General features: G+C 36.7%; 1 protein-coding gene across 1 annotated transcript in view; it reads left to right on the top strand.

The window, feature by feature from the left end:
• KCNH7 (potassium voltage-gated channel subfamily H member 7) overlaps nucleotides 1-23,285 on the top strand; it is a 525,244-nt gene that overhangs the window by 442,483 nt on the left and 59,476 nt on the right. Inside the window, exon 7 of the mRNA XM_070380875.1 lies at nucleotides 5,511-5,936. Coding sequence (XP_070236976.1) covers nucleotides 5,511-5,936 — 426 coding nt within the window. The remainder of the gene's footprint in view (nucleotides 1-5,510; nucleotides 5,937-23,285) is intronic.

The following is a 23,285-nucleotide window of genomic DNA, read 5'->3' as shown; positions in this document are numbered from 1 at the left end:
AAAACAAAGCACTTACCTGAAATTTAGTTAGATGACTCTTATTTTCACAAATTCATACAATCTTCAGAATCCAATCCATACACACAGATACACATGTGTGCACACACATACACACACATGATTAAATGTCTAAGCTGTAGAAAATTATTTGAATACAGAATGCTGCAGTGATCCTACTACCTAATTTTAGAATTTTATTTATTTTTAAAAATGTCCTATGCTACAGATTTGATTTATTGTGTTACTGTTTTTCATCTTTTTACTTAAATATCCTGATAATCATCCGTGGAACTACTCGACTCAGTGAAAATACTTAGGTTTTGCTTTATTTCTCAAATCAAATGCTTCAAAGCCATGGGAGTTTCTTTTCTGATGCTATATAATCTATCTGATTCATTTTGTTACTGACTATTCTTGATGGATAAAAATATAGCTAGCCTATTAGTTAACTGCGAGTCCCGAGTAAAGGATAAATAACAGATGAGCAGTCTCTACCAACACCTCAGCATGGTGTTTAACAGCTGCCAGAAGTACTGTGTAATCTTTTGGAAGGCTTAATCGTTCCCTATTGCACTTTTCAAAAAGGAAGAGTGGTTATTAATCCTGGTGTTTGCACAAAAGTTTCACAGTAGATCTTCATTGAATAAATAGTGCTATTTCCTATAAAGATTTTGGTTTTATATAACACTTTAACCATTCGAGGTTAAACAAATAGTAACGTGCTAGTGAAGAGAAAAACTGTACTTAGTAAAGAAAACCATATTTTAGGCTGTATTATACTGTGCAATTAATTGGTGGTTTGAGGAAAGAAAATGTGTCTTTTTGGAGACCATGGAGTTCCCCTTTTTTATACAGTGAGGTTTCTTCCCTCCTTTGCTTTCTCTCTTAAAAGAAAATCCTTACAATAGTTCAATTAATCATGTTTTATTTTTCTAAAATGTGCTATTTCTCAAATGTGTGGGAGAAGTTGGCTCTTAAAGAAATGTAATAGACTAATAGACTATGTAGCAGACATTTTCTCTTCAATCATTGACCCCTTAGAATCCTACTTACCTTTTTTTTAGAACAACTACTTTTTAAATAGTATCTTAAATACTATCTAATATTTTATTTCCAACAGAATGACTCCCAGGCACTGTCATATTTAATTTTATTTTCTTGGGAACTTACAATTCACACATTTATCCAATTCCAAAGTAAGTATGAGGTGTCATTATCAAAGATACATGTCTTTAAATCATTAGGGCAATTAAAATAATATAAAGGGAAATAGAAATAATGGTGGTGGTTTGCTCACTAAGGGTTGTCCGTCTCTTGCAACCCCATGGACTGTAGCCTGTCAGGTTCCTCTGTCCGTGGAATTTTCCAGGCAAGAACACTGGAGTGGGTTGCCATTTCCTTTTCAAGGGGCTCTTCCTAGCCCAGAAACCTGCATCTCCTGCATTTTCAGGTAGATTCTTTACCGTTGAGCCACCAGGGAAGCCTTTGAAATAATAGTACTGAAATTCTAAACTCATATAGGTTTTCTCAAGATAAAAAAAAAAAAATAACTATAAGTAATGAAATAGCTCATTGTCATTTTTAAAATAAAAAGATATGAAACCTTTTGATATATCAAGAGAGATCAATTTTTTACTAGAAATGAATTATAAATATACATAATTCATAGATTTACAAAAATGACATTAAACAACATAAACATTTCATTTTGTTTTAAGAGGAAAGAATGCAGAAACATGCTTCTTATATCAATCCAGAAAAAAGTTTGAATACGAAATACCGATAAAGTATTTTAACAAGAGGCCTACCCTGGTGAGTCTTGAAAAGTGGCTGTATTTTAATCTAAGTTGGTGGGCAGTGTAGCTAAGTATACTCAGAGAAATGGGCATCTGCAGACTTAGCATGTCCAACTATCTTCTTAAAACATAATTTGTCCCAGCCACCAATTTGACAAAATTTAAGGAGAAACAGTTCAAGCTGGGCATCACTGAGATTATGTGTAGGATCCGTGGACTCAATAGAAATAAACATAACATGAATTAGATGTATGGAGAACAAAGTAAACATTCTGTTGTATGTTTACATACAAAAAGGAATTCCAAATTGCCTAACAAGGAACCAACTGAATTCTGATAGGAGTGAGACCCTGTGATATGTGTAGGCCCATCCTCAATATGAGTTTGAGCAGGTTCAAGGAGTTGGTGATGGAGAGGGAGGCCTGGCATTCTGCAGTCCAAGGGGTCGCAAAAAGTCAGACACGACTGAGCAACTGAACTGATTGATCCTCAATATCTTGGCCTTTTCTGAGTGAGATTTTGTATTTCTTTTCATTATTATTATTATTATTACTGTAAACAGTTTAAGCATATTGTAAAAATAGAGAGAATTGTATATACCTTCACCCAGTTTCAATAAAAGTCAATATACATCTATTGTCGTTGCATATAACCAGACTTTTCCATTCACCTTTCCCTTCCCTCATTCTGGATTTATTGGAACCCACCTCATATAGTATTTCATCCACAAATATATTATGTATCCCTAAAATTTCAGACCATTATTTAAAACAGCACAATATCATTATCACATCTAAAAACAATACTTGTCAACAGTTTCTGTGACAGCTAATCTCCAAGATGGCTCCAGTCGATCCCTTCTTTCCACACTCCTACCATTCCCCTATCAAAAGGTAAAGCCTAACTCACCACTGTTTTAGAATCTACGCTAGGCTGTGATTGCTTTAACCAGTAGTATATAACAGGAGTAATGCTCTACCACTTCTAGTCCTTGACTTTAAGAGGACAAGATAGTTCTACTTCTCTCTTGGGAGTGCTAAACATCCATATAAGACATCTTGAAAGTGAAAAAAAAAAAGTGAAAGTGTTAGTCGCTCAGTCGTGTCTGAATCTTGATGACCCCGTGGACTGTAGCCCGCCAGACTCCTCTGTCTATGGGGTTTCCCAGGCAAGAATACTGGAGTGGGTTGCATTTCCTACTCCAGGGTATCTTCCCAGATCAGGAATTGAACCCATGTCTCCTGTGAGTTTCCTGCATCACAGGCAGATTCTTTACCACTGAGCCACCAGGGAAGCCCCTTGTACATATTTACCTAACATTATAAATAAGAATAATATAATAATCACTGGAGTTCTGTATTAAGTATTTCCTTTTGAAAGGAGTCTGTTTTATTCAAAGGTGAGTAACCCTAACTTAAAGAAGAAAGCCTGAGGTTCCAATCATGTCACATTAGGTCTTCTGCTGCCAGCCTTCACCACTACTCCCTTGCATTTTATCCATCAGTAAGATAAGGCAGCTTATAGTTCCTGAACACACAACATAGCATTTTAGGCATCCCTTCCTTTGCTCATTCTGTTTCCTCTGCCTGTAAGTGCCTTCCCATTCCAACTTCATCATCCCCAACCACTTCCTACTGGAAGGCTCAGTTCAAGTGCTATCTTTTCCTGAAATTCCTCTATGAAGGCTGCTCCCCCACCCCATCAGCACTGCCATCAATCTCAGGAGCTGGGTGGACCTCAGTAGAGCTCCCATTTTCTTGTTCATATTTCTCCCAATAAACAATTGATTCTATGATGTCAGGAACAATGTCTTCCTAATTTGTCAGACTCCCCTCTTAGCACAGTAGTCATCCAACTGTTATATGAAAGTTTGCATACTTGGCATGCAAAGAGTTTTACCCACAGTTTTTACATCACAAGGGCAACTCTAAGATGCTGGATGTACTCTAACATACACTTCTGCTAAAACAAGTATGCAAATTGTCCAATGTGGAAAATTGGTATCAAGAGCATGAAACAATCAGGAAGCAAGCTCAGGATATATCCATATATTTAAAAATAACTTTCTTTTCCCTTTGGATGATTATCTACCTTTTTTTTTAATGAGAGAAATTCGTGACTTCAGGGAGTTGGGAAGATCTCAGAAATTTTAGTTATGGCTTGCCAGAGTACACTGAGTGCACAGAGGAATCTAACGGGAAAAGGAACTGAGAAGGTAGAACAGGTCTATATTTTAGATGACTTTGAGAGTCAAAATAAGGTTTTGGATTTTACTTTCTAAATACTGAGTAGCTCATAGTTTTTGAAAAAGGAACATAACATAATGATGCCTTACAAGATGATCCATTCCTTCCACACCAAAATATCAAACACTGGTTTTTATACAAAGCATAACAGGATAGAGCTGTCTGCACTTATGAATTGACAGATTCTCTAAACATTATTCTTATTTTGATATTGGGAATTACATATAGATATTGATAAAAATCTTGGTTTCTGAAGATATTTAGTATTTCATAAACAGTGAAATCACATTTTTCAGAGTTCTTTTCTACTAATAATTAATTCCTATCATTTGTCATAATAAAAATTCCTTTTCCACCATATAGTTCAGATTTACTCTGGGCTTTGCTCTCATTTCTTTATTATTTTTTCCAAAGCGAATTGAATCAGTATAGCTGTTAATCTAAAAACAGTTTTGTCCATTTTAACTGAACTATGGTTATATTTAAAAGTCTTGTTGTATCTCAGTTGGGGTTATTTAACTTCTCAAATTCTTTAAATGGTTCATTATGTGTGAAAAAAAGGTATAGTATATGACAATTTCATATGGTATATGAAAATGAGATTTAAAATTGAAATTATTATAATGAAGTTAAAATCTACATGAAAATTTTCTACTGAGTAGAGTCACAATTCAAGTTTATCTCTCATTTTTTCATATAAACTGAGACTCTAAAGGTGAACGATTTTAGTCTTTGCAATGCTTTATTAAATAAAATAAATCTTAGAGTTTAAGTAGCCTTGGTGGCTGAGAATCTTGCAGCCTTTCCAGATCAATATTCTGAATGTCTCCTTGCACAATTCTTTCTACACAACTCCCTAAATGTGATGAAGGAGTTCAAGTGAAAGTATAATTGTCTCAGAATATAAAATACTCCTTCAGCCTTTTAGGGAAAAGACTCATTTTGTTTATTTTAATCTCATGTCACTTTTTCTAATATTAAAAAAGATTTGCAGGTGAGAAAATTTTATTTGAAGATTTGAATGAATTAGGTTTAATTTATCAAGGCTTAATTACAAATTAAATATATTAAAATTAAATAAGACCATGGATCCAAATAGGTTGTTTCTAATCATTGCAGTCAATCCTTTCTTAAGTTTGAAAACTGAAATGTCCATGTATCAAACTGATTTTATGATTTTCTAAAAATAGCAATGTGTTTTATTTCCCAAGGAACTAATAACCATTTCTTAGTACCTCAGGGACAATATTCATTATTTTTTTTTAGTGAAAATTATATTTATCAAGGAATGCCAATGAAGTTTTCTGGGGTCAAATATATTAAATTGTGGGGTTCCTTTAAATGTACATACTTCATAATTATATGAGTTTTTTCTAAAAGATTTTGAATTAGCTTACTATTTTTTATAGGTTTGTAGATTAAGTAATCACATTTTTATGTAGTGTATGGTTCTCTTTTCTTTATTCAGGTTCTCTCTTTAGGAGCAGATGTTCTACCAGAATATAAACTGCAGACACCACGCATCAACAAGTTTACAATATTGCACTACAGCCCTTTCAAGGCCGTCTGGGATTGGCTTATCCTTCTGTTGGTCATATACACTGCTATATTCACTCCCTATTCTGCAGCCTTTCTCCTCAATGACAGAGAAGAACAGAAAAGACGAGAATGTGGCTATTCCTGCAGCCCTTTGAATGTGGTAGACTTGATTGTGGATATTATGTTTATCATAGATATTCTAATCAACTTCAGAACAACATATGTAAATCAGAATGAAGAAGTGGTAAGTGATCCAGCCAAAATAGCAATACACTACTTCAAAGGCTGGTTCCTGATTGACATGGTTGCAGCAATTCCTTTTGACTTGCTGATTTTTGGATCGGGTTCTGATGAGGTAAGAGCTGCTTAAGAATCTTATTTTCTAAAAGGTTGAAAATATAAAGTGAAGCTATTTTAACTACAAAATAAGCTATTGCTTTACAAATTTCTATATCTCACAGATAAAATTCATTTTCAACTGAAAATGCTATAAAATGAAATGAAACCTGTTTGCCACTGCAAATGATTAGCAATTTTTTCCTATTTTTGCTAAGAAACAGTAAAGACTATCCTTTAAAAAACAAATTAAACTTTGAGACAAGTGTTTCATTGTGCTTAGTCACTTATTCGTGTCCAACTCTTTGAAACCCCATGGACTATAGCCCACCAGACTACTCTGTCCATGGGGATTCTCCAGGCAAGAATACTGAAATGGGTTGCCATTTCCTCCTTCAGGGTATTTCCCCAACCCAGGAATTGAACCCAGGTCTCCCGAATTGCAGGCAGGCTCTTTACCATCTGAGCCATCAGGGAAGACCATGGCATATTCCCAGGATGTATAATTTCTACATATTAACTTTATAGATATAAAACTATCTAAGATGAAGATGCATCTTTCTTTCTTAACTCATAATTGTGGTTTGTGAGAGGAGGGACTTGTTTTATGTTCAAGTTATGTGTAAGAGAAATCTTCTGAGATGTTTTATCCAAAACCCTTTCTCTTAAATAATATCTAGGTTTGAAAATACTTTTTGTGCCGCCAATATCTTATAAAGTTGGAAATTTTAAGGAAATTTGACAGTGGATGTGCATTTTCTGGATAGAAAGGCCATAATTTTAATCAGATTCTTCTCAAATGGTTCTTTGAACCAAAACAAATCATGTTCTCCTAAAATCTCTATTTTATTGCCACTGTGTGTGTTGGGCTGTGCTTAGTTGCTGAGTGAGTGAGTGAAAGTCACTCAGTCGTGTCCGACTCTTTGTGATTCTGTGGACTATACAATCCATGGAATTCTCCAGGCCAGAATACTGGAGTGGGTTGCCATTTCCTTCTCAAGGGGATCTTCCCAACCCAAGGATCGAACCCAGGTCTCCCACATTGCAGGCAGATTCTTTACTGTGCTTAGTTGCTAAGTTTTTGTAAATAAATTTCCTGGATTCTCTAATGGAAAGTTTTACAGAAGGTGTGAAAGTAGGACTAAGGGATTAGATTGAGAAAGATAAGCTTGGTGTTTGGAATTTTTAAGATTCAGTTTTGGGAATGCCCTGGTGGTCCAGTGGTTAGGACTGCATGCTTTCACTGCAGGCTGATGTCTAACCACTGTGGTCCCATGATCAATCCTTGGTCATGGTCAACTTAAAAAACATGCACAAGCTAGAAGCTGAGAGTTATGTTTTATGCAGTGGGAATTTTTAGGACTTCACATCATGCCCAAGAGACAGCATGTCAAGTAACCCTGAGAGAACTGCTCTGAGGAGGTGAGTGGAGAAGCCAGGTTATATAGTTTTACAGAAAGGGCAGGTAGCCTGAACATCAAAAGATTATTGTTAATTAAAGAAAACTAGATATTCCAAATTAAGGAGTTTGTTGTTGTTGTCACTCAGTCATGTTCTACTCTTTGCATCCTCATGAACTGCAGCACTCCAGGCTTCCTCGTTGTTCACTATTTCCTGGAGTTTGCACAAATTCATGTCTGTTGAGTCAATGATACTATCCAACCATTGCATCCTTTTCCTGTCCTGTTGCCTTCTTCTCTTCCTGCCCTCAATCTTTCCCAGGATCAGGGTCTTTTCAAATGAGTCAGCTCTTCCCATCAAGTGGCTAAAGTATTGGAGCTTCAGTTAAGGAATTTAGCACTTTTCTATGTATGGGAAGATGTAAGAGTCTGGGCTCACTGAAATCATTCCTTTCATATTCATCAAAGCTGTCTGGGGCCAGTATTCTGTGTGTTTCACATCCTGAGTCCCTCAGGGCTTTCCATAGGGATGGGCTGCAGCCTCACGGCTACTGATTACCGTGGCAGTCTTGTTTATTGATATGGGAGGAAATATTCCAATTCTTAGTCAGGGAACTAAGATTCCACAAACCGCATAACATGGCCAAAAAGAAAAGATACAAAAGAAACTAAAATTCAGGGTCCTTTTCCACTTAAGAGGGTTTTCCCAATTGCTCAGCAGGTATAGAATCTGCCTGCAATGCAGAAACATAGGAGATAAGGGTTTGACTCCTGAAATCCCATGGACAGAGGAGCTTAGTGGGTTACAATTCAAAGGGTCACCAAGAGTCAAATATGACTCAGCAACTGAGCATGTTCCAAGTCCATCAGGACCTCACTATCTTTTTTTTCCCAAGAGGAGATCGGATATCATAAACAAACACCCTCTGTAGATGGTTGCTCCTGACCAATTAGGGCTTGATGGCAAGAGAATCCTCCTTAGCTAGGAGGACAATAGGTTTAGAGGTAAATTGTCTCCCGCAGAACATGCCCATCAAACTGGATGAATAAAGAGCAGGTTCAGTTCAGTTCAGTTGCCCAGTCGAGTCCGACTCTTTGCAACCCCATGAATCGCAGCACTCCAAGGCCTTCCTGTCCATCACCATCTCCCGGAGTTCACTCAAACTCATGTCCATCGAGTCAGTGATGCCATCCAGCCATCTTATCCCTGTCGTCCCCTTTTCCTCCTGCCCCCAATCCCTCCCAGCATCAGAGTCTTTTCCAATAAGTAAACTCTTCACATGAGGTGGCCAAAGTACTGGAGTTTCAGCTTTAGCATCATTCCTTCCAAAGAACACCCAGGACTGATCTCCTTTAGGATGGACTGGTTGGATCTCCTTGCAGTCCAAGGGACTCTCAAGAGTTCTCCAACACCACAGTTCAAAAACATCAATTTTTCAGTGCTCAGCTTTCTTCACAGTCCAACTCTCACATCCATACATGACCACTGGAAAAATCATAGCCTTGACTAGATGGACCTTTGTTGGCAAAGTAATGTCTCTGCTTTTCAATATGCTATCTAGGTTGGTCATAACTTTTCTTCCAGGGAGTAAGCGTCTTTTAATTTCATGGCTGCAGTCACCATCTGCAGTGATTTTGGAGCCCCAAAAGATAAAGTCTGACACTGTTTCCACTGTTTCCCCATCTATTTGCCATGAAGTGATGGGACCAGATGCCATGATCTTCGTTTTCTGAATGTTGAGCTTTAAGCCAACTTTTTCACTCTCCTCTTTCACTTTCATCAAGAGGCTTTTGAGTTCCTCTTCACTATCTGCCATAAGGGTGGTGTCATCTGCATATCTGAGGTTATTGATATTTCTCCCAGCAATCTTGATTCCAGCTTGTGCTTCTTCCAGCCCAGCGTTTCTCATGATGTACTCTGCATATAAGTTAAATAAGCAGGGTGACAATATACAGCCTTGACGTACTCGTTTTCCTATTTGGAACTAGTCTGTTGTTCCATGTCCAGTTCTAACTGTTGCTTCCTGACCTGCATACAGGTTTCTCAAGAGGCAGGTCAGGTGGTCTGGTATTCCCATCTCTTTCAGAATTTTCCACAGTTTCTTGTGATCCACACAGTCAAAGGCTTTGGCATAGTCAATAAAGCAGAAATAGATGTTTTTCTGGAACTCTCTTGCTTTTTCAATGATCCGGCGGATTTTGCCAATTTGATCTCTGGTTCCTCTGCCTTTTCTAAAACCAGCTTGAACATCTGGAAGTTCACGGTTCATGTATTGCTGAAGCCTGGCTTGGAGAATTTTGAGCATTTCTTTCCTAGCGTGTGAGATGAGTGCAAGTGTGCGATAGTTTGAGCATTCTTTGGCATTGCCTTTCTTTGGGAATACACAGAAGAACTGTACAAAAAAGATCTTCACAACCAAGATAATCATGATGGTATGATCATTCACCTAGAGCCAGACATCCTGGAATGTGAAGTCAAGTGGGCCTTAGAAAGCGTCACTACGAACAAAGCTAGTGGAGGTGATGGAATTCCAGTTGAGCTCTTTCAAATCCTGAAAGATGATGCTGTGAAAGTGCTGCACTCAATATGCCAGCAAATTTGGAAAACTCAGCAGTGGCCACAGGACTGGAAAAGGTCAGTTTTCATTCCAATCCCAAAGAAAGGCAATGCCAAAGAATGCTCAAAGAGCAGGTTAGTTAAACAATATATTCTTCCTGGATTCTACAAAACTTAGACAAAGTCTCAAACTTGACTCTCCTCATCTATAAGGATGATAATATTACTTCCCTTCTTAAGTTTTTTTTTTAATTTGAGACTCTAATGAAATAATATATGTAAAACTCAGCAAACTACTCAAAATCAGCTGTTGTTAAACTAGTTGAAATTTTAATGTTAGATACTCCTAACTTTGTTTTTAACTAAAGGGCAAGAAAGCAAAATACTTCTTTATGAATATTTATCTTTATGAACCTCTTATTATGGGTAAGTCCATGTAATTACACCAAATAAGTTCCTATTGATAAAGAGTAAAATCTCACTCTTTCAAATTTTAAAATATGTACACCAACAGTAAATAAATTTCAGCTTAGTGAAATGAAAGAATGGGTAACAAATAAATAGACAAACAAGATTTTTATGGGAAGTTAATTTACTAATGATATTTCATCAGTAGCAAACAAGTGAATATTAGAATATGCTGATTATTCTAGGATAATTTCTAGATTGCAACATGATCAGTTTAGCTTCAGTTACTGTATTACTTGAAAATAAAGATTTCCTAAAATAAGTAATTCAGGTTATCACTGTTTCAGATAGAACTTCAAGTGAGCTGAAACAAGAGTAAATTTATGTGGTTCACGTTAGTATAGGATGAAATAATCTTGGGGGAAAAAATGGTGTTTGAATAACCTTTCTCATATAGTATCAGAGAGAAAGTGAAGTTTGCATCAAGAAAAGCAATGCCAGTTTCTTACTCTGTTAGATATTATTTCCTGGGTTCCCCCATGTCTCCAAACCTGCTCCTCACTCTTAAAATGTGATGTGATATGGCAAGGATTCTGGCTTTGGAGTCATACAGACCTGAGTTTGATTCACCTCTGTGCCACTTACTTGCTATATTTAAGCAAGATATTTACCTCATTTAAGACTTCATTTCTCTTGTGTTATATGATGAGAAATAGATTCTTGTGATATCTAAACATAAAGCAGTGTATGTGAAAAGACTAGATCAGCACCAGGTACATAGTAATCGCTTGCCAAAGATTACTTTTTTATCCTTCCCATCCCTTTGGATTAAATCCCTGTTATTTTAATAAGTGTTCCTTTTAAAACTTAAATGTTACCACATTAATCTATAAATACCTTAATTATCCACTTATTCGACAAAGATTTATCAAGTGTCTACTATCGTATAGCAGTTATTAGATTAGCTAGTTGCAGTTAGGATTCCTGGAAAAATAGGAGACAGAAAGGAAATCTTTTGAGGACAGTTTTCCAGCAGGCTGCAGTCCATAAGATTGCAAAGAGTCCAACACAACTGCACACCCACACAAGCAACTCAAATTGTCTTGCAAAGCCCAGGAGCTCGGGGTATGTGGTAGGGAGAAGTATGTGGGCATCAAAACTAGCAAGTGGGAGGGGTGGTCTGAAAAGAGCATAAAGAATCAACTATGAAGGATAACAAGACCAGTGATGGATTGGACTGCATGATACATTTCTCAAGAGTGACAATGAAGATATTCCTTTCTATGCAGACTATATTTTATAACTATAATCAGGCCTTTCAAGATGTAGTGATATTTCAGAATGAAATTTTCCCCAAAGGGTATAATATATCATGTTGTTGTTGTTCAGTCATGTCCAACTCTTTGAGATCCCATGGACTGTAGCCCTCCAGGCTCCTCTGTCCATGGGTCTTAGATAAGAATACTAGAGTGGGTTGCCATTCCCTTCTCTAGGCAACCTTCCTGACCCAGGGATCAAACCCACATCACCAGCATTATTGGCAGATTCTTTACCATCTGAGCCACCAGGGAAAAAGAAATACTTTCAAAGTAAAAGATCTTACATTCACATGGGTTAATTGGGAAGTTTCATCATATGAAGGAAAAAACTTCTTTGGATTTTGGTCCCCAAATTGAATGACAAGATCTAAAATCACTGAGCTTGAGGTCATTCTGATGAGGGGTAATCTAGTTCAGTGTTTTTCAAACTGAGGATTCATGGAGGTGCCTGAGAGTCCGAGAGACCCTCAAGGATTGACAGCAAGACAGGCTGATAAGACTCAGAACCATCCACCTCCACCATACAAAGAGTAACCCAATTTTATCTGCTTTTGCTTTACTAATTACAGTTTCAAGTACATTTTAATAAGAATTAACTTCATTAATTTTTTCATTTCCAGGAGAGGGTACAGCAACTCCCTTCTCAAGTAGATTCATTCATTCTATCAGCATTTACTGGGAACCCTGCTTTCTGTTGTAGTTGTTTAGTCGATAAGTTGTGTGTAACTCTGTGACCCCATGAACTATAGCCCACGCAGCTCCTCTGTCCATGGTATTTCCCAGGCAAGAATACTGGAGTGGGTTGCCATTTCTGAGTTTATAGGAAAGAGTGAGAAAAGACCCCTAGAGTGTTATCTGATGGCAGCTTTAATATTACTATTATAGGAGGACATGTGAGCATGAAGGGGAAGTTTTTGATTACCAGAGGGAGTTTTCCGGGTAGAAGGGTCAGGCTAGTTAGAAGGGAAGCCCATTAGAGGCATAGAGGTACAAGGTGTTGGTTCCCAGCCCTATCAGAACCAACATAACAGATATTTTAATGACCCTTTCTACTATTGTTAAATAAAAGTCATAGGTAATATAGCCTTCTTACACACACATAATTTCCTAAATATATAATACCCATTTTTAATATAAAGGAAAAACAAAAGAAATGTTCATTACAAAATACCTAGTTGATTATGTAAATGCTTCCGGCATGTCTGCATAAAAAGATACAGCGAAGTTATCAGAGGCTTGTTGTTCAGTTGCCAGGCCATGTCCAACTCTTCATGACCCCATGGACTGCAGCATGCCAGGCTTCTCTGTCCCTCTCCATCTCCCAGAGTTTGCCCACGTTCATGTCCATTGAATCCGTGACGCCTTCCACCCATCTCATTCTCTTTCCCCATCTTCACCTTCTGCCTTCAATCTTTCCCAGCATCAGTGTCTTTTCCAATGAGTCAGTTGTTTGCATCAGGTGCCCAAACTATTGGAGCTTCAGCAACAGTCCTTCCAAAGAGTATTCAGGGTTGATTTCCTTTAAGATTGATTGGTTTAATCTCCTTACTTTCCAAGGGACTCTCGACAGTCTTCTCCAGCACCACAGTTAGAAAGCATCAGGTCTTAGGTGTTCTGCCTTCTGTATTGTCCAGCTCTCACATGTCCGTACATGACTAGGAGAAAGACCATAGCCTTGACAATATGAACCTTTGTAAGCAAAGTAATGTCTTTACTTTTTAACACATGTCCAGATTTGTCATAGCTTTCCTACCAGGAAGCAGTGGTCTTCTAATTCATGTTTGTACCTAGTGATAATGAAGAAGCCCATAATTAAACAATAAATTAAATATTAAACAAGATAATGTTAGTTTTCTTTAAATTTGCATTTTAATAAAGGTTTTCATAGCTATGTATGTATATTGCATACACATATATACATGCATTTATATAGATAATAGAAAAGTTTATCTGCATATATTAATATTTATATACCTAAGAACACTGATAACTACAAATGTTGACTGATATAGCTGTGCTGTATGCCATGTATGTTGTATATAAATAACACAAGATCTATTGTCATGAAAATGAATAGTGGCAGTAACGGGGTTTGCCAGTGTCATTAATATCTTCCTAATGCTAACGCCATCCAGATATCAAGGAAAAGATTCTCTATTTCTTAATTTTTGTATTATCAAACATCCTGCCATCCATAGCAAATTACCTCAATATCATTGATGCAAAGGAACAATATTACTCAGTCCAGTTCAGTCACACAGTCGTGTACGACTCTTTGCAACCCCATGGACTGCAGCATGCCAGGCTTCCCTGTCCATCACCAATTCCTGGAGATTGTTCAAACACATGTCCATCCAGTTGGTGATGCCATCCAACCATCTCATCTTCTGTTGTTCCCTTCTCCTCTTGCCTTCAGTCTTTCCCAGCATCAGGGTCTTTTCAAATGAGTCAGTTCTTCAAATCAGGTGGCCAAAGTATTGGAGTTTCAGCTTCAGCATCAGTCCTTCCAATGAATATTCAGGACTGATTTCCTTTAGGATGGACTGGTTGGATCTCCTTGAAGTCCAAGGGACTCTCAAGAGTCTTCTCCAACACCACAGTTCAAAAGCATCAATTCTTTGGCGCTCAGCTTTCTTTATAGTCCAACTCACACCCATACATGACAACTGGAAAAAGCAACGCTTTGACTAGATGGACCTTTGTTGGAAGTAATGTCTCTGATTTTTAATATGCTGTCTAGGTTGGCCATAGCTTTTCTTCCAAGAAGCAAGTGGCTTTTAATTTCATGGCTGTAGTCACCATCTGCAGTGATGTTGGAGCCCAAGAAAATAAAGTCTCTCACTGTTTCCATTGCTTTCTATGTATTTGCCATGAAGTGATGGGACCAGATGCATGGTCTTAGTTTTTTGAATGTTGAGTTTTAAGCTGGCTTTTTCACTGTCCTCCTTCACTTTCATCAAGAGGCTCTTTAGTTTCTCTTTGCTTTCTGCCATAAAGGTTGTGTCATTTGCATATCTGAGGTTATTGATATTTCTCCCTGCTATCTTAATTTCAACTAGTGCTTCATCCAGCCCAGCATTTCACATGATGTACTCTGTATATAAGTTAAATAAGCAGGGTGACGATATACAGCCTTGATGTACTCCTTTCCCAATTTGGAACCAGTCCATTGTTCCATGCCTAGTTCTAACTCTTCCTTCTTGACCTGAATACAGATTTCTCAGGTAGCAGGTAAGGTGGTATGGTATTCCCATCTCTTGAAGAATTTTTCAGTTTATTGTGATCCACACAGTCAATAAAGCCAAAGTATATGTTTTTCTTGAACTCTTTTGAATTTTTGTTGATCCAACAGATGTTGGCAATTTGATCTCTTGTTCTCTGCCTTTTCTAAATCCAGATTGAATATCTGGACATTCTCAGTTCACGTAATGTTGACGCCTTCCTTGGAGAGCTTTGAGAATTACTTTGCTACCGTGTGAGATGAGTGCAATTGTGTGTTAGTTTCCACATTTTTTTGGCATTGCCTTTCTTTGGAATTGGGATAAAAACCGACCTTTTCCAGTCCTGTGGCCACTGCTGAGTTTTCCAAATTTGCTGGTATATTGAATGCAGCACTTTCATAGCATCGTCTTTTAGGATTTGAAACAGTTCAACTGAAGTTCCATCACTTCCACTATCTTTGTTCGTAGTGATGCTTCCTAAGGCCCACTTGACTTCACATTCCAGGATGTCTGGCTCTAGAGGAGTGAGTACACCATCCTGGTTATCTGGGTCATGAAGATCTTTTTTGTACAGTTCTTCTGTGTATTCCTGCCACCTCTTCTTAATATCTTCTGCTTCTATTAGGTCCATACAGTTTCTGTCCTTTATTGTACTTATCTTTGCATGAAATGTTGCCTTGGTATCTCTAATTTTCTTGAAGAGATCTCTAGTCTTTCCCATTCTATTGTTTCCCTCTGTTTCTCTGCATTGATCACTTAGGAAGGTTTTCTTATCTCTCTTTGCTGTTCTTTGGAACTCTGCATTCAGATGAGTATATCTTTCCTTTTCTCCTTTGCCTTTAGCTTCTCTTCTTTTTCAGCTGTTTGTAAGGCCTCCTCAGACAACCATTTTGCCTTTTTGCATTTCTTTTTTGAGGGGATGGTCTTGATTACTGCCTCCTGTACAATGTCACAAACCTCTGCCCATAGTTCTTCAGGCACTCTATTAGATTTAATCCCTTGAATCTATTTGTCACTTCCACTGTATAATCATAAGGGATTTTATTTATGTCATACCCAAATGGTCCAGTGGTTTCCCTACTTTCTTCAATTTAAGTCTGAATTTTGCAATAAGCAGTTTATGATCTGAGCCACAGTCAACTCCCACTCTTGTTTTTGCTGACTCTATAGAGCATCTCCATTTTTGGCTGCAAAGAATATAATCAATCTGATTTCGGTATTGACCATCTGGTGATGTCCATATGTAGTCTTCTCTTGTGTTGTTGGAAGAGGGTGTTTGCTGTGACCATTATGTTCTCTTGATAAAACTCTGTTAGCCTTTGACCTGCTTTGTTTTGTACTCCAAGGCCAAATTTCCCTGCTATTCCAGGTATCTCTTGACTTCCTACTTTTGCATTCCAGTCCTCTGTGATGAAAAGGACATCTTTTTTGGGTGTTAGTTCTAGAAGGTCTTGTAGGTCTTCATAGAACCATTCAACTTCAGCTTCTTCAGCATTACTTCTTGGGGCATAGACTTGGATTACTGTGATATGAAAGGTTTGCCTTGGAAAGGAACAGAGATCATTCTGTCGTTTTTGAGATTGCACCCAGGTACTGCATTCTGGACTCTTTTGTTGACTGTGATGGCTACTCCATTTCTTCTAAGGGATTCTTTCCCACAGTAGTAGATATAATGGTCATCTGAATTAAATTCACCCATTCAAATCCATTTTTGATCACTGCTTCCTAAAATGTCGGTGTTCACTCTTGTCATCTCCTATTTGACCACTTCCAATTTACCTTGATTCATGGACCTAACATTCCATGTTTCTATGCAATATTATTTTTATAGCATTGGACTTTATTTCCATCACCAGTCACATCCTCAACTGAGCATTGTTTTCACTCTGTCTCTGTCTCTTCAATTTTCTGGAGTTATTTCAACAACAATATTATTGGTTGTCTCCAAAAAGTCAACTTTTCATTATCTGCTTCAAATGTTTCCATAGTTTGCTTCTCTTTGTTAAACGTTACTTTAGAGATATTAATAGTTAGACTCTAGAGCCCTCTGTTTAGTTACATGCTTCATTAAACTCTTACTCCCCTGAAAATTTGTAGTAGTATTTTGATTAATTAATTGACCTTTCACACTTCACTGTTATTTGTCATGAATTCTGAATGCAGGCAAGGCCTTTTGACAGGAAGTTTTAGCAGAGAGGAGGAGTTTCTGCTCACATTGATATGTTTGCTTCATTAGTGTGATAGATAAATCGTGGAATGGTTACAAGGGAATGCAAAGCAGGCCTCTGTTATAGAAACTTTGATCATTTTGTCAGTATTCCTTCTGAAGCTGATCTCTACAGCAGTTGTCATTAGTTTGTTTGAAATAAATTTCTAAAACATTAGACATACTCATGTTCAAATTGAAATAACAATGAACATTTTGCAGCCCTGCATGTTTATATGTGTCTACACATAAAGTAACTATGTCTCTCATTAGGTAGTTTTTAGGAATTATAGCAGAAGTTTCAACTAATTGTATTTGAGGTTACAGGTCATGTTTCTAAAAGTCTGTGGCATGACAATTAAGAGACAAAGAATCTACAATGGAATAATTCTTGAACTAAGGAATAATAAGAGTATTCCATCAGTAAATGTTGCATTAAGTTCTTCACTTACCCATTACGGATATGTGATCCACTGACTAAAATTTGCTAAAGACAAAATAAGTTTTGGTTAAATGTTTCCAGAACAAGCCAAATTCCAAATATAAAAAGATAACATATTATTCATAATTGTTTATTTACTGCAGCATTTGCCTACTACTATTTAGAATCATTTGATGATCAGTTTTCTGTGTTACTATAACTAAAGAGAAAGTAAGATCAAAATGCAGCAAAATAGAATGTTAATTTTAAAACAAAATAAAAATAAACGTATCTCGAGAGTAAAGGATATTAAATATTGGAGATTGTAAAATCTTCTTTTTAAAAGCCTATTTGTTGAGAAATTTATGAGGTTTGGTACAAATAAGGAAAGGCTAAGCTAGGTGCCCCCCCACCGCTATGGTTTTTTACACACTCAAAATACAGCTCTTTGATTGTATTAGTGAGTGTGTTTTAGAGATATTAAAATAATATGACTCAAGCTGAACAAAAAAATAAAAATTAGTTTCAGTATTATTGTGTTTTATTGGGCAATTTATTGAATGATGTTTGCAAGTACTAGAACTTAATGGGAATAAAAATGAAATCTAAAAAAAAAACATGAGTGTGGAATTATGAAATTTATTACTCATTAAGTGTTCCCTTTTCCACCTTGTGTGTTTTGGTCGCTTTGTCATGTCCAACTCTTTGGGATCCCATGGACTGTAGCCCACCAGGCTTCTCTGTCCATGGAATTCTACAGGCAAGAGTCCTGGAGTGAGTTGCCAGTTCCTTCTCAGGGGATTTTCCCAACCCAGGTATCGTACACAGGTCTCCTGCATTGCAGGCAGATTCTTTACCATCTGAGCCACCCAGGAACCCCCTTTTCCCACTTGAACCCAAATATTATGCTTCCCAGATTATGTAGGTAAAGGATCTGCCTATAATGCATGAGACACAGATTCAGTCCCTGGGTCAGGAAGATCCCCTGGAGGAGGAAATGGCAACCCAGTCCAGTGTTCTTGCCTGTAGAATCCCATGGACAAAGGAGCCTGGTGGGCTACAGTCCAGGGGTTGTAAAGAATTGGACACAGCTGAGCAACTAAAAATATACATCACTTGATAAACAGGACAGAATGATGGATTAAGTAGCAAGTTTCAGTGACATTCATGTAACAACCAGCAGCCAGAACCAAAGATCGCATATTTACATTTCCTCATTCATAAAAGAATAACTCTATCTACTTACAATAGGCAAGGATTATAGAGATTAAACCCTGAAATAAAGTATTTTAAATGTAAGATTTTTTTAAATGCTTACTAAAGAGAATTATTTTTCAAAATTGTTTTGAAAAATGCTCAAACATGAGATTTCCTCCTATTGATGATGCTTTCTCAGTTTAACTGTAGCCAGACTTATTCATAAGCAGAGAGTTGTTAAATACTTCACCTATTTTAACTTCAAAATAACATTGTTTTTCTTCAAAAATAATTCTATTTACATTAAGAGAGAATGCCTGAACTACTGTAAAATATCTAGTAGAAAAAAATCTCATAGTTTTTTTTTAGTCTGGGCCTGTTATCTAACATATTGACAAAATTGCAGTTGTTTAAAGTATATATTCTTAATATAACTAATACAATTATGTAAAGTTTAAAAATAAAATAAAATTTAAAAAAATTCAGTTAACAAAGTTGTACTTAAATAAGGAAAGTAGCTTTTATCTCGATATATATAAAATAAAATAAAAAGTATCTGGGGCTTTAATAAACTATGGATGTGGGTACATTTTTTAAAAAACTGAAATTAGATGATATTCATCAGCTACTCAGAAATTTGAAAAATTAAATTTCCAGGGGAAGAATCATTTTACATTTTTTAAAAATTGTGGCAAAATGAAAGTCTTAAGATCATCTTTCTTTACTGTGGTATTCAGACAAAAATAGTTTGAGATGTTGTTCAATCAGGGTAAAGGAGTTGAATTCTGAACTGGCATAGGTACTGTTGAGGTGGAAAATTGACTTGTTAAAGTTTATTATATCTCTTTTGTTATATATTAATAGACAGTACTGGAAAACAGTGGACCTTGCTTTGACCTACTGCAAAACAGTTCACCTCTTTCTAGATCTTATTTCTTGTCTTTCTGTCTTTATATTACATCATAATGATTACTCTTACCTCTAGTGAACTTTTATATGCTTTTCACTCTCTACCAAAAGTAATAAACAAAGAATATTTTTCTAAAACCAGTGAAAAATTCAAGATATACCACCTAAGAGAAACTTCTTTACCTCTACTATTTTAAAAGTTCTTGTCATTAGTTTCAAGATAGTTTTATTTCTATTTTCAAAAATTGAAAAAACACCCACTAAGGTAGATTTTCATAGTGTGTCTCGGTATTACATGAACTTAGATATACTGTGAGATAACTATGCATTCTTAAAATATTCTAATCAGCCAAAAACTACCAATTATAAGGTAGTTGTCGGTCCCATTTTTGACTTGCCGATAATACAAAGATAGTTCATTGAACTAAACAATGGAAACTAATAGCCTGACAAATCAGAAAGAAGAGATTGATTTTTTTTTTTTTTTTGGCCCATTTTTTCTGAGATTGTGGTGCAGTCACTTCTCTTTATTGTATTATCTGGGGCAAAACACCTTAAATCTTTAAAGAGATATTTAAAGAAAGAAAACAGAGTTATTGCTAGCCTAAATGTCATCTACAAGCTGTGCTGTACACAGCTGTAACTAAGGAAGAATGCCCAGGCATATTAGCAGCATCTTGATAACCATAGAAAAGGCATTTGTCACTTGGTACAAGTTATAGAATCAAAAGAGAGTGGCTTTGACTGCTGAAGTCAGTACTCACTCATCCTCAAGATGCACCTGAAGGTTCTGTCTACCCCCAACACTTTCACTCTTCCCCTCCCTCTTCCTCTCTGTCCTCCTCTCCTTCTGCAGTTCCTTTGTGCCAGCTCCTTTGGAACTTTATCATGTACCTTACTTTTTCAGCTTTTTTGGTACAGAAAATATGTCACTTGTGTGTTATTCTATTTATTTACCTTCTCAGGAAACTTACTGTCATCTAGATTTCACCTCATTTTGACATAATTGTAGAAGAAACACCAGAGGTTTCTTTTGAGAGGAGGGCAAAAAGGAAGCGGCATATACAGCAGATTTGATTCCTTTCCTTTTCATAGCATCATTTTGCTCCACCATCTTTGTAGCCAAAAGAGTTGCTAGTACTTCTTATCACAATATGTTATTAAAACAGCTCATTTATTCTGAAGCCTTTCGCTTCATTAACAAAATACCTATACAAATTTCATTATATTTCATTTATCTTGAGTTTCAGAAATTGCTCCCAAAAAAGGGCAGTTTTGAACAATAACCCTCAAATATTTCTGATTTCTCCACATAAGTAAATAGGAATCAAAACTGGAGGAAAAATAAATGTGCAAACTTAAGCTCTGAAGTGTAGAAATGGAGTTACACTGAAACAGGTTGATTTCTGTTAAAGAGTCTGAGCAGCCAGTGCAACTGGCTGATAGTCTTGTCTTTTAAAAATCCCTGCAGTTTCCCAGGGGAGCTGAAAGACCAGTGTTCAAAAGCTTCCACTCAAAATTCCCGATATCAGAGTAACAAGTTTGGGAAATATGTACCTCTAAAACTCATTTTACAATATAAAGTTACTGCTTAGTGATGGAAACAAAAGCAAATGAGATATCAAAATAAAAACACAGTTACAATGTACTGGATATTACCTACAATGCTAGAAGGAGGCATTATTATGCCCATTTACAAAAGAAGAAATTGACGCTTAAAGATTAAATAAGTAAATTGTCTGTGATGACACTGTTACAGAAGCAGAATTTCAAACCTAAGTTTGTTCTGAAGTTCTAACTCATAACTGCTACACTGAAACTTTGATAATATAAATAGTAGCAAGTTGTCTTTTCTCCCAGGAACCCACCTTATACTAATTTATTCTCCATTCATTCATTGAAGAGACATAATTTTAAAATTGTGATGAAAAAACACTGTTTCCCTTCAGATCAGATCAGATCAGTCACTCAGGCGTGTCCGATTCTTTGCGACCCCATGAATCGCAGCACGCCAGGCCTCCCTGTCCACCACCAACTCCCGGAGTTCACTCAGACTCATGTCCATCAAGTCAGTGATGCCATCCAGCCATCTCATCCTCTGTCGTCCCCTTCTCCTCCTGCCCCCAATCCCTCCCAGCATCAGAGTCTTTTCCAATGAGTCAACTCTTCGCATGAGGTGGCCAAAGTACTGGAGTTTCAGCTTTAGCATCGTTCCTTCCAAAGAAATCCCAGGGCTGATCTCCTTCAGAATGGACTGATTGGATCTCCTTGCAGTCCAAGGGACTCTCAAGAGTCTTCTCCAACACCACAGTTCAAAAGCATCAATTCTTCAGCACTCAGCCTTCTTCACAGTCCAACTCTCACATCCATACATGACCACTGGAAAAACCATAGCCTTAACTAGACAAACCTTTGTTGGCAAAGTAATGTCTCTGCTTTTGAATATGCTATCTAGGTTGGTCATAACTTTCCTTCCAAGGAGTAAGCGTCTTTTAATTTCATGGCTATTTCCCTTACTACACCCTAAAAAATAATAGCTCAGTTTTGGGAACAGAGAAGACTCACCTCTCCTCCCATTCCTAAGTGAGCAATGACCAGAATCCAAATTGTAATAAGATGACCATCACAACTACACAAACTCCTTTTTAGAAGATTCGAATACTAACTGAAAAGAATTCAGGGGAGACAGAAATCTTTCCTTCCCTTGTGACCACTCTGGCATAAGGAAAAAAAATTGTAACCCTGATTTTAGAATGGTAATGAAAGTATTTTCTTGATATTTAGAGCTCTTTTCTCACCAAATCAATATGAAGATATAGGGTGATAGTTCTGCCACATGCTATTTCTTTAATTAAAATATGTGTTCTTAACAAAGATGGATGTACTTTGAGAAATAAACACCAACAATGAACACATAAAATAACTCAATAATTGATTGGTAAATACCATGTAACATGGAATAATTATATACCCTGTGAATTATATACTACTTATAGTTGACATTATTTAGGAAACCTAACAAATGAACTTGCAATTTGTTTACAAATTTCAAATCCAAATTTGTTTACAGATTTCAAATCCAAACAACCAGTTAAATATCCTGTTATTATTTAGAAGTGTCCTATCTTTAGATACCTGGTCAATAATAGTCATGCAATTAGTTACACATATCACATCCCAAAGCAAAATACATACTATCATTGGGATATCAAGAAACAATTTATCGATTCAACACATTTAAAAAGGAAAAACTGAATCTGAATATAGTACTTAATGCATGCATGCAATCATCCAGTAAGTTTCCCAGTTATCTGCTTGACTGGCTCCTCATTAAAACACGTCTAAACTCTAATGTCAGCTTGTCAGCAAGATTCTCTTTGGCCTTCCTTTCTAAAACGGTTCTTATCCCAACCCAAGCTCCTGAATACCCTCTATCATATCGCTCTGTTTTTATTATCATTGCACACTTTTCACTCTCTGAAATGATCTTATTATTTGTTTTAAAAATATTTATTTCCCCCCAATAGACAGTGGGCCTTGTTTCTCTTTATAAAAAGTGACACTTTGTCTAATAAATAAATATCTTTTTCTACTATAAAAATGACCACGTCCATTTGCTCTACACTATAATCCCACTTGCTAGGCCCACCAGTAACACACTGGGTTGTTTGTCAGTGAATGAATGATTTACTGAGTACCAATTATGTTCCAGGCAAATGGTTAAAGTGCA

Source organism: Bos mutus, chromosome 2 (assembly GCF_027580195.1).
Source record: "Bos mutus isolate GX-2022 chromosome 2, NWIPB_WYAK_1.1, whole genome shotgun sequence".
NCBI lineage: Eukaryota > Metazoa > Chordata > Mammalia > Artiodactyla > Bovidae > Bos > Bos mutus.
This window is presented reverse-complemented; position numbering and strand designations above follow the sequence as displayed.